We start from the raw sequence: 12,041 nt of genomic DNA on the forward strand, positions 1-12,041 counted from the left end.
TCCATGCATGGGTAATAAGAACGTGCACAAAATAATATATGAAGCATTTTAATAAAGGGCATGGTGTGTGAAGGCTTCCAAGAAAATCACTTTCTTTATTAATTCTCATTTTTTTTTGGGGTGGTTCAGGGGAAAAAATGGGGGTGCATTATCTCTCTCTCTCCTGTCGTTTCTCCATTACTGAGGATCGTGATTTCTTCCAATATTCCTAACAATGTTTCTCCATCGGTCTCTATCTTCAGCTGCTCTAAGAGCTTCGCAGAATGCATTATACAAATTTGTAAATGAGACTTGTACATGGATAATTGCTGAAAGTTTTTTTACTCTAACATAAGAGGTTCAGATGGTATAAAAAGGGGTTTTTTAAAATGTAACACCCTGTAATTAAAAAATGGGCAATTACCCTTAAATGAAACATATAACAAAAAATCAGCCACTTATTTGTGATTAATTACCGCAGGGTTTCTTCTTGATTTTCATTACAGTTAGGGAAAAATACTTTTTTTTAAAACATCTTTTTTAAAAACTTGTCAACTTTGGGGCGCCACCCCCGCTAAAGGGTGGATGATAGACATATGCTGTCGGGAAATAAATAATAGGAAATATAGTCCTTTTCAATTTACTATTAAGCAAATTTTTTGCAAAACGTACAGAAAGGGCTACGAATCACAAAAACCACAAATTACCCCCTTTAAATGGATGAAAAGGGGGTAATTTTCCGGGGCGAAATTTTTTAAGAAAAAGTTAGTCTCATAATAAGCACCCCTTGATATACCAGAAAAAAAATAAAAACCGGACTTGTGTCCATTTTGCGAGGTTCAGCCTCTGTTTCCTACACTAATACGTGTTTGACAGTTTTGAAATGTGTAATATTAGATATTACAAAAAGACTCTCATCTAGGAATTTATCAATTTTTTAGTAGAACTATAAATAAACAGTCAAAAAATAAAATTCATTATTTTTAACCCCCTTAGAAATTAGCACATTTTCAAAAAAATTATAAACGAATTAAATTTCGCAAAAATTATTCAACCGATCTGGCCCATCTTTTCCACACAATTCAAATACGATAAGATCCTTAAGAGCAAACAGTAGCGATCAAAAGGTAGCAACAAACGCGTTACAAGATTGCGGCTCTAATTTTGAATATTTTGTCGAGATATTTGGCACACATATTCGTAATATAATAAAGAATGGCGCTACAGAGCCCAATTTCAGAAATATGTTAGTATGTGGAAATTACTCTATAACTAAATAAAATATTGAAAAAAAGGAACCTGTACCGCCATTAAGAAAAACAAAAAAATACACTTTCTTCAAAAAACTTTTTTATCCCGTTCCTAGATTTTGTGTCACATTGGAAATACTAAAAATCGATTTTTTTATAACAAGAAATCGAACGTCACTGACTTGGCAACATTTCGCGCCTATATGTGTATAAAAATTTCTGTTTTTGATAGTATAAACGTCACTGTCAGTGTCGAATTACCCACGCACTGTTGCCTCACTTTTGAAAGTTCGCAGAAATTTCGCAATCTTGGACCGCGTTTGTTGCTACCTGTTGATCGCTACTGTGTGCTCTTAAGTTCAGATAAATTTAAACAGATTTTAATAAATAATAAAAAATCAGCGATTTTGTTGTTCATTTTGCAATAACTTTTTTGTTTATTAACCGATTTTTATTTAGTATATCTCATTTTGTGTATCTTTTCTGAAAAAGTTATCTGTGGAGGTCAAATCTCTAAATACACAAGTTTTTAACAATAACGTTTTGACGTTTTGATTGTTTATTTAAAAATAGTTCCACTAAAAAATTGATAAATCCATAAATGAGTCTTTTTGTAACATCTCATATACATTTCAACTGTCAAACCCGTCTATACACATGTGACGAAAAAATGCTTATTTTTGACTAATATTATTGTACTCAGGTTGTTCAAATGAAAAGGTACAAAAGGACACTGACGGTATAGTCGAAGCAATAAAACACTAAAATCGGCCTTACCTCCGAAAAAAAAGGACAAGACGGATCTTAATAATTCTTTTTGCATTCGATTCGTGAATGTACCAGGAAACTTTGTGACCCAGAGCCATGATATAATATTGAAACACTGCATACAAAAAATTCATTCTTAAAGTGCATCTCAAAAAGACAATAAAAGAAATTCAGAACTCGTCAATTATCGGCGGAAATGAGTTCAATTTTGTTACTCGGAGGTTTTGGGGTCGCTGAAAACGAATATGACGTCGAAACTGATCTCCGGAGTACCTGGTGTCCAGGGTACCTACTGTTTACCTCGTCTTGTGGAGTTTTCGACAAATTCATTAAAAAATTAGTCAAAAATCATTACTCGAGGGATTTTTTGGAATCGCTAACGAAAATGACATCAGAAGTGATTTCCGGAGTACCTGGTGCCCAGGGTACCTACTGTTTACCTCGTCTTGTGGAGTTTTCGGCAAAAAATTTATTAAAACGTTAGTCAAAAATTACTACCCAGGGATTTTTGTGTAGCTGACGACGAATATGACATCGAAAGTGATCTACTGAGTACCTGGTACCCAGTGTACCTACTGTTTACCTCGTTTTCTGGAGTTTTCGGCAAATTCATTAAAAAAATAGTAACAATTCATTACTCGGGGGGTTTTTGGGGTCTCTGACGACGAATATGACATCGGAAATAATCTCCGGAGTACGTGGTACCCAGGGTACCTACTGTTTACCTCGTCTTCTGGAGTTTTCGGCAAATTCATTTAAAAAACAGTCAAAAATCATTAGTCACGAGATAAACAGTAGGTACCCTGGGCACCAGGTAGTACTCCGGAGATCACTCCTGATGTCATATTCGTCGTCAGAGACCCCAAAAACCCCCCGAGTAATGCATTTTGACTAATTTTTTTAATGAATTTGACGAAAACTAAAAAAAACGAGGTAAACAGTAGGTACCCTGGGTACCAGGTACTCTGTAGATCACTTCCGACGTCATATTCGTCGTTAGCGGCTCAAAAAGCCCCAAGTAATGATTTGTGGCTGATTTTTTAATGAATTTGCTGAAAACTCCAGAAGTAGGTACACTGGGCACCAGGTATTCCGGAGATCACTTTTGATGTCATATTCGTTGTTAGCGATCCCAAAAACCCCCGAGTAATTATTTTTCACTAATGTTTTAATAAATTGTTTGCCGAAAACTCCACAAAACCAGGTAAACAGTAGGTACCCTGGGCAGCTGGGCACCAGGTACTCCGGAAATCACTTCCGATGTCATATTTGCCGTTAACGACCCCAAAAACCCCCGAGTAATGATTTTTGAATAATTTATTAATGAATTTGCCGTAAACTCCACAAGACGAGGTAAACAGTAGGCACCCTGGGCACCAGGTACTCCGGAGCCCACTTTCGACGTCATAATCGTTTTCAGCGACCCCAAAAACCCCCGAGTAACAAAATTGAACGCATTTCCGCCGATAATTGACGAGTTCTGAATTTTTTTATTGTCTGTTTGAGATGCACTTTAAGAATGCAATTTTTGTATGCAGCTTTTCAATATTATATCATGGCTCTGGGTCACAAAATTTGCTGGCGCATTCACGAATCGAATGCAAAAAGAATTATTAAGATCCGTCTTGTCGTTTTTTTTTCGGAGGTTCAGTGGTTTATTGCTTCGACTAGTATAAATGAAGCCGAAGGATTCGTTGTATCCAGAATTTCTGTGGCCGTGACTAGACTCATTCCCCCACAGCGTCCTTCAGTTCGTCGTCCGAGTTAAAGCGCTTCCCTTTGAGATGATTTCCCTTCGTGAGCAGCCCCGGTATTTTTCTCTTGATGTACCCAGCGATGATACCTGATTACGACTCGCTTCTTCTCAATCGACGAATTTTACAATGGCAATGAGCCATTGATGTCCTCACACGAGTTGCAGCGTCAATTGGACGGCGTTCTTATAAGAGCCTCTACTCTCCTTTCCGCATGCGGGCTCCCTGGCAAGCCCCGATCGAAGCTGAAGGCTACAGTTGCATCCCTGGATGTCTCGCTACGTTATCCCATAGCGACATAGGCAAATATGTTAACGGTTACTTTGTTACGACGTTTCCTACCTTTTCATTTGAACAACCCTAGTATTAATTAACGGGTATTTGTATCGAATAATTCAAATAGACATGACCGTTTTTTTTTCAGAGCGACCACACAGAAATTACCTTAGAACAAATAGGAGTACCTTCTGGAGAATTGGACGTGACAAAAGACAACTGGCAGAGGTACTATTGGGACGCTATGAAGCAAGCATTCGGCTTCGGAGCTTTCTTCGCATAAAACAGCGTTATTCAATGGAAGATACAAAATAAAAACTCATTTTAGCATCGTCTATGTATATCGCGCCATTTTATTTGATCGTGTCTCGAAAAATAAACAAATATTTGGAAACTTTCAGCTTTGTAAACTGTTTGTTAGCTTTTGGTAGGTAAATAGTAAACGCAAAGCTACTATAGTTGTTTGTTATAGACTATTCCGAGTTGCATAGTCGATATTTCTATAATTTCGGGTTTCTAATTTCTTTTGGTACGTTTCAGTTAATCAGTGACACTGATTCGTCAGTTACCATTACTTAACTCACTCTCACTCATCCATGGAATTGCTATTAGCTGTCTATTGTCCGAGTTGTACAGCCGATATTTCTATAATTTCGGATTTCTGATCTGTTCCGGTACGGATCAATGAATCAGTGACCCCGATCTGTCAGTTCCCATCTCTTTAACGTCTCTACCTCATCTACAGAAGTGCTGTAGCTGTCTGTTGCAGATTATTCCGAGTTGTATAGGCGATGTTTCTATAATTTTGGTTTTCTAATCTCTTGGTACGGGTCAGTGAATCAGTGACACTGATCCGTCAGTTCCCATCTTTTAATTTACTCTCACTCATCCATCGAAGTGCTATAGCTGTCTGTTCTAGGTTATTCTGGCAACTAGGCCATTATGGATGTAAGTCACGGAGATAAATATTTGACGTAAGTTGCAGGGTTTTTCCATCTTCTTTCATATTTTATCTTTTCTTGCCTAAAAGTCCCGAAGTCGCGCCAGCTGACAGACATTTTTCTTATCAAATAAGTACTCTCTACCAAAATAAATTCAAAGAATCCGTGCTAAACCACCGTAAAAATTTGACACTACCTCCCAGACTATATGGACGTACACACAAAATTGACACACGTGGCCCATAGGGCTTTTCATCGATTGTCATTTGTTTCGAGCTTTTGTCATATGTTGTATAATCTGTGTGTAATAATAATATACACGGATTATACGACATATGACAGAAGCTCGAAACAAATGACTGTGAATGAAAAGCCCTATTGATCAGGACCATGATCTTAAGCAGCATAAGATGATTCAAGGATCAAGTATCATTTCAGCGTATTGTTCTGTGCCATTTTATCTTAATCCACTTTTTTACCAATGTTCTGCAACAAATCTTCCCTTGAGAGTAAAAGTCGGCCGTTTTGTTCCACATTAGGGACCTTTCTATAGTCATTTAAAAAATTATAAATCATCTGCCTACCTAAATATTATTATAAATAAAAAAACGTTTAAGTAAAATCCTTTATAAAAGGTATATTTATTAAAATTCCGTAAAAAGGGCTACATCACAAAAGCAGAACTAGTTTTCAATCTGAAAACATATCATCATCAGTGCTGACCTAAAATAAGTATAACCTAAAAGTTTATTGACCAACAAAATTGAAAATATTTGGGTAAAAACCCTTAAAAACTTAAACAGTCATGGAAACATTGACTTTAAATATTATAATAAACATGGATGTATAAAATATCACATGATAACGGCCACGGGTACCATCTGACCCTCACTTGAGTTGAATTCGTTCTTCACATTTTGAAGAACGTCGTTTTTGTCAAAGATCATTCAAAATATGAAGAACGAATTCAACTCGAGTGAGGGTCAGATGGTACCCGGGGCCGTTATCATGTGATATTTTATACATCCATGTTTATTATAATATTTAAAGTCAATGTTTCCATGACTGTTTAAGTTTAAAGGGTTTTTACCCAAATATTTTCAATTTTGGTGGCTTAGCATGTCAGCATCTTGTGAATATAACCTATATCTTTTTCAACCTTAATCAACATTTTAAATTTTGCTTTAACTTAGTAGGTTATACTTATTTTAGGTCAGCGCTAATGATCTGTTATCAAATCAAAAACTAGTTCTGCTTTTGTGATGTAGCCCTTTTTAGGGAATTTTAATAAATATATTTTTTATAAAGGATTTTACTTAAAAGTTTTCTATGATACATATATGGTATACAGCCAGCTACAGGAAATCCTTTTTCAATATTATTTCATTTTTTTCATTTAGTTTTATAATATTTACAAACATCTTTTGAACTGGAATATTACGAATACATAAACGAAAAAATAAACAAAGAATAAAATTCGATAGAAAATGGTTATCTATAGAGTCTGTAATTTGGCATCTATTAGTCACTTATACAAGTATTACTATAAAAGACAACACATTCTGTGAAGTAATATCTATTTTGTCTTAAGTATTGTTTATTTTTTGAGATACTTGACTGTTGTGGGTTATTTACACAATTAAATAAACTTATCTATCTAAGGTTAAAAAGTAAGGCAGGGCTGGTCCAAACTGGACGTCTTTAGGACGTCTTTAGTGATATTTTAGAGGATTTTGATCTTACAGGAGTTTATATTTATGCTTATTTGTACAACTTCCACTTCTTCTTTTAGCTACAAGTATATATGCTCGCTTTATTTATTTCAATTCGTTAGCTCAGATTTTTGTGCTAATATTCTTGATCAGCGTCATTTTTAGATGACCATTAAGTTTGAATTCCTTTTTTACACTCGTCTTGATTCTGAAGATGATTTCTACCTCGCAACATATTTTTTTTATTAAAGTAACCATTTTTCTTCGACAGCAAGTTTCCTTTTCCGCTGCTCTAGGAAGCAGTAACTTCTATAATTTTTTTCAAGTATTTCCTGTCAAAAACGCGTACCGTAAAATGGGTTGAATAGGAACGGTTTTCAACTTTTAACTGAAAAAAATGTCACTAACACATATTGCAAACATAAAACTTATGCATTGTTATTTGGGTCTTACCTTCCTTTTTTGATATTTAGATGTTATGAGTTTTTTTTTTGAAAAATGGCTTTGGCAGAGCCAGTTAGCCAGACTTGTTTCTGATTGATTGCAGATTCATAGTCATAAATTTCTTATAACATAAGTACATTCTACAATTTTATTTTTATAGATACATTGGTACATTGTGTAGCTTTTTTTTATTTTGTTTTTTTTTTAATTATTTTACTGTGTTTTTTTATATATATTTTAATTTGTGCGAAACACTTTTTTTACTTCTTTTTTTTTCTATTCTTTTTTAATTTTGTTCCTTTTTTTTCTTTTTTTTTGTTTATTATTTTTTTTTGTTATTACTTTATTTTGTGTTTTTTTTTAATATTATTTTTTTTAAATTTTTTCAAACCACATTAACAAATTATGCCTATTTATTACAGATTACGTTTACAACTTGTATTTACATAATTTAACATGTTTATAAATGAGATGAAGAGTTTCCATATCATTTGAAAATATTAAAGTATTTAGGTTTATTGGGAAAAAACATTTTAAATCTTTTAATTCCTTATAAAGGTCGTTTATGTTATTTATGTTTAAATGACATTCTAATATGACATGTGTTAGATCTCTGATTTTGCCACAAGTACAATTGGGAGTATCTGCCAAGCCGATTCTATGCATGTAAGATGGCGTAAGAGCATGATTGGCTCTCAATCGATTAATGGTCTTTATAAAATGTCTGTTATATTCTGTGTAAAACCATCTTTTTGAGAATATCCTAGGGTTACAATGAGCAAAATTTGAGCCAGTATTACATTCTCTCTAATGCAATTGCCAATTATTTTTAAGTTTTTCTCTGCTAAAAGTATCAATATCTGAAGCTGGAATTAAATTTTTGTTTATTTTTTCTCCGATCACATAAGCTGATTTAGCAAAATTGTCAACTATTTCATTGCCTTTTATTCCCGATTGACCCTTAATCCAAGCAATTGTTACATTTACTCCTAATTGTATAATTTCAAACAGAGTTTTAAGAATATTCAATTCAATGTGGTTTATGTGTTTGACTGTTTGAATGTTACTCAATCTGTCCACCACGCTTTTACTGTCAGTAAATATAACATAATTGCTAGTTGGATTCAGTAGTACATACTGAACAGCAAACATTACTGCTATCATTTCTGCTGTTTATATTGAGCATTCAATAGGTAGGCTATATTGATGATGGTAATTTTTATTTTCGTGGAATACTGCACAGCCCGTTCCATTTGCGTCTTTTGACCCATCGGTAAATATGTACTGAAAATTTAACCATTTTTCTCTAATAAGTATATCAAACATATTTGGCGGTGAATGTGAGTTTAAATAACATGTTTTAACCTTGTTAGAAAATAATGTTTTTGTCATTTAATAAGTCAAATTATTATTATAATATTTGTCAAATCATGTTAATAAGTTAAAAAGTTAATATGTACTTTAATCACAAAAAAATCAAAACCTGGTGTTCCTATTGTGGGAACACATGTATTAAAAACTATTGTGTTCCTATTCGTACATTTGTAGGGTCAATAGAAACAGGTAAAAAGTGTCTAAGGTGTAAAATAACATACACAAATAAATACATATGAAGTTTGCATTGTTGGAAAAATATATTGTTGAAATGAAAAATATTTTTTAAACTCTAATTTGGCATTTTTCTCTGAAGGACTATTAACCAGTTTCTTTAATAGTCCAGGAAACTTGTCTGTAGCAATTATTGTGGATTCATTCCTGCCTGGTCCTGTTTTTCATTCCTCAACTATTTTGGCCCACATAATCTTCATGGCTCTTGTTGCGTCTTGACATACATTTAAACTTTTTGGCCAGCAGTTCTGATGTTTGCAGAAAACCGTATAAATATTTATTTAAAATTTTCGTAATCCACATTTGGTCCTTCGAGCCGGATGCTGAAAATTAGTGTCCATACTAATTAGAAACATTGTGTTCATTAATACCACGCGTGGTTGAAAACCCTGGTAGAAGTTTGTTTTGGATTGGAGACGATAGCTAACCGCTAGAAACACGTTTTGCAAGGAATCAATATAATATTTATAATTTGTTGTTAGATGAGATATTGTTTCATTTGGACTTACTCTATGGAGATATTAGATAAAAAAGTAATTTCTAATATATGGGGTGAATGGCAACACGGTAAATATTATGTTCCTATCCACCCCACATATCTCAAATTATTCATGACGTGAACAGTAATAATTGTTGTTAACAAAAAAAGTTAACAGATAAATCAAAGTATCATCATGTTATATTGTTGTAAAGGTTAGAATAAACAAAAAAAAACAATATTCTTCAATATATTTTGACAGACATTTTGTACTTACTGAGAAAGTTTTTTAGGATGAGAAATATCCTCAAAATTAACGACTTTGTTTGCACGCCGAGAACATATGAACTAGTGACGCCAACAACACAAACCTAAATTTCCTAAAGCCATATCACGTTAGCTAACTTGAAAAAAATTAAATAGCCCAACGAAAGTAATATATATGTTTAGGAAGATTATTGTAATTGTTTAGTGAACTTTTGTTCCTATTCACCCCACTGTTCCTATTCACCCCATTTTACAGTACTTCGCATACCTCGAAACGCCAAGGAATCTATTTTTGCAGATTCCTAGTTACTTAAAAAGGATTGTTAGGAACATCTATGATATAATCAAGATGTAGTGTGTCCGTCTCCACTATCTTGCAGCTGTTCATTGCTGCTCGAAAAGTCGGTACACATATGCGAGCCGCACTCTTTGCGAACACTATATTCGTATAATGTACTGCGGAACGAACCGCTTGCGAGCTGTTCGTTCGTCGCTCGTCGCGAACGACGGCTTGTCGGTTTTTGCGACGAACACAAAGGATATTCGCAGTTCAATTTGGACGGCTTTTGCAACGATATTGGTTGGTTTGTGTCGTCGCATCTAGATTGTATAACTTGTTCCTAGTTTGAATTTAAGTCTGTTTTAGACTATAACATAAAATTATGTAAGAAAATCGTATACTAAGTTTTGTCACAATGTAAAACAGGAAACAAAATCTGTTAACAGAAAATTAGAACATGTCCTATTTGATAACAATTTTTAGTACACAGGCATGCGCAGTTAGGTTATTTTCGTTATACTGTTACATTGGTTCTTTTAAGGTTAACTTTTCTTTTAAGAAATGTTGCAATGGAAGCAGCTGATAATAATAGAGTTTTCTTATCCATCATATAACATATCTTTGTAATATAAAATATCAAAGATAAAACTAACTAGGTTAAATGTTGAGGAAAATGAGGTTAAAATATTCTTAAAAGAAAATAAGAAGAAAATTGAGGTTAACAGTACATGTACCATCACAAAAATATAAAAAAGTACTTTTTTTAGCATGTAATGCGCAGAATCAAATAACATATTCTAATAGGAAAAAGTGACAATGTAATACACAAAACTTCTTGTCTTAATGGACAGCCTGAGTCTGGTGTAACAAAATTGGGAGGAGCTTATATTGACTCCAAGCAATTTGTTTGTAAGGTTAAATGGTCATAAGGAATTTTTCATTTATGTGCTTTGTGTGGCAAAATAAGATGTGGCATTTAGATATTTCGTTAAAGAAATAATTAAGAGATTTCTATTCGTTTTTGCTCATGTGGTTTTTATTCCTTAGTGGTTGAAATTAAACATAACCTCAAAACTGTTTACGTTCTAATCATTGCATTAAATTAACTCACCTGAGCAAAAACGAATAAAAATCTCTTAACTGACACGTTTCTTTAACTAAATACCTAAATGAAAAGTCTTATTTTGTCACACAAACCACGTAAACAATAAATGAAAAATTCCTTACGGGTTTATACCTTATAAACAAAATTGTTTGGGAGTCAAATATAAGCTCCTCCCAATTTTGTGACGTCAAGACTTAGGATGTCCATATTGTACAAAAAATTTCATGTAAATTTTTGTTATATCATTTTCTGTTAACAAAAAAAAGTATAGTCTAAAACAGTCTTCAGTTTAATTGTTATGTTTTGTATAATATTATAAATAAAAGTAGTAAATATTGTAATATCTATTTTTTTTGCCTTCCAAAAATACACAACACGCTTGCACTTATACAAAAACAAACCTGTTACTTTGTACAAGCTAGTTCGTAGTTGGTTCGCCGGTTTCCATGGATCGTGACGTATGTCCGATGAGTTCGCTGTAAACATATTTTCAACGAACTGTTTGCAAACAGCTCGCGAACAGTTCGGCTCGCATATGTGTAGCCATCTTAATGTGGGAAGAGTAAAATTATACAGAGACATGCAATTGACTGAGTCAATGTAATGTAATGGTAAAAATTACTGGTTCCTTTAAAAAGCATTTGACACAGCCTTGCGGATTTTAAAATGTTAGATAGACAAAACCGTTGTCGAATTTGTTTTATATTATAATAAATTATTTATTTAAGTGTCGCATTAGTTATATTTGTAATTAGGGATGAACATTTTTTTCAGAGCCGACATTTGTGATTTATTTAAATACGATTTAAATAAAATAGAAATAAAAATTTTTATCTTATCTTATTTTATTTTTATTTTATTTAACCCATTACTTTTTAGATGGGTATGTTTAAACAGGAGCTGGAAGTGACGACGAAACAAGAGGATAGACAATTTACAAACCAACGCAATAGGGAACTTGCATAAAATTTTAAATTCAAAAAATGGTATATATCACAACAGAACATAATTTAGACCCTGTATCAAAGATAAAAAAGTTTTGTTTGTCTTTCGTTTGGCCTCGAAAGACGACTAAAAATTCAACTTATACCAGCCACCCCAAAACGCGTCGTGACGTCACGGGGTTGTATGTTTACATTCTACACCAATTGTATATATAATTTTAAATTAGACATAAAC

At 33.3% G+C, this 12,041-nt stretch overlaps 1 protein-coding gene across 2 annotated transcripts in view; it reads left to right on the forward strand.

The window, feature by feature from the left end:
- Positions 1 to 11,700, forward strand: part of LOC126880532 (activator of 90 kDa heat shock protein ATPase homolog 1) — a 32,313-nt gene extending 20,613 nt beyond the window's left edge. For both annotated transcript variants that reach the window (XM_050644450.1, XM_050644449.1), the window contains exon 7: positions 4,176 to 11,700. In XM_050644450.1, coding sequence (XP_050500407.1) covers positions 4,176 to 4,310 — 135 coding nt within the window. In that variant the 3' untranslated portion in view covers positions 4,311 to 11,700. The remainder of the gene's footprint in view (positions 1 to 4,175) is intronic.
- The last annotated feature ends 341 nt before the right edge of the window (positions 11,701 to 12,041 follow it).

This window comes from Diabrotica virgifera, chromosome 2 (assembly GCF_917563875.1).
Source record: "Diabrotica virgifera virgifera chromosome 2, PGI_DIABVI_V3a".
Classification (NCBI taxonomy): Eukaryota; Metazoa; Arthropoda; class Insecta; order Coleoptera; family Chrysomelidae; genus Diabrotica; species Diabrotica virgifera.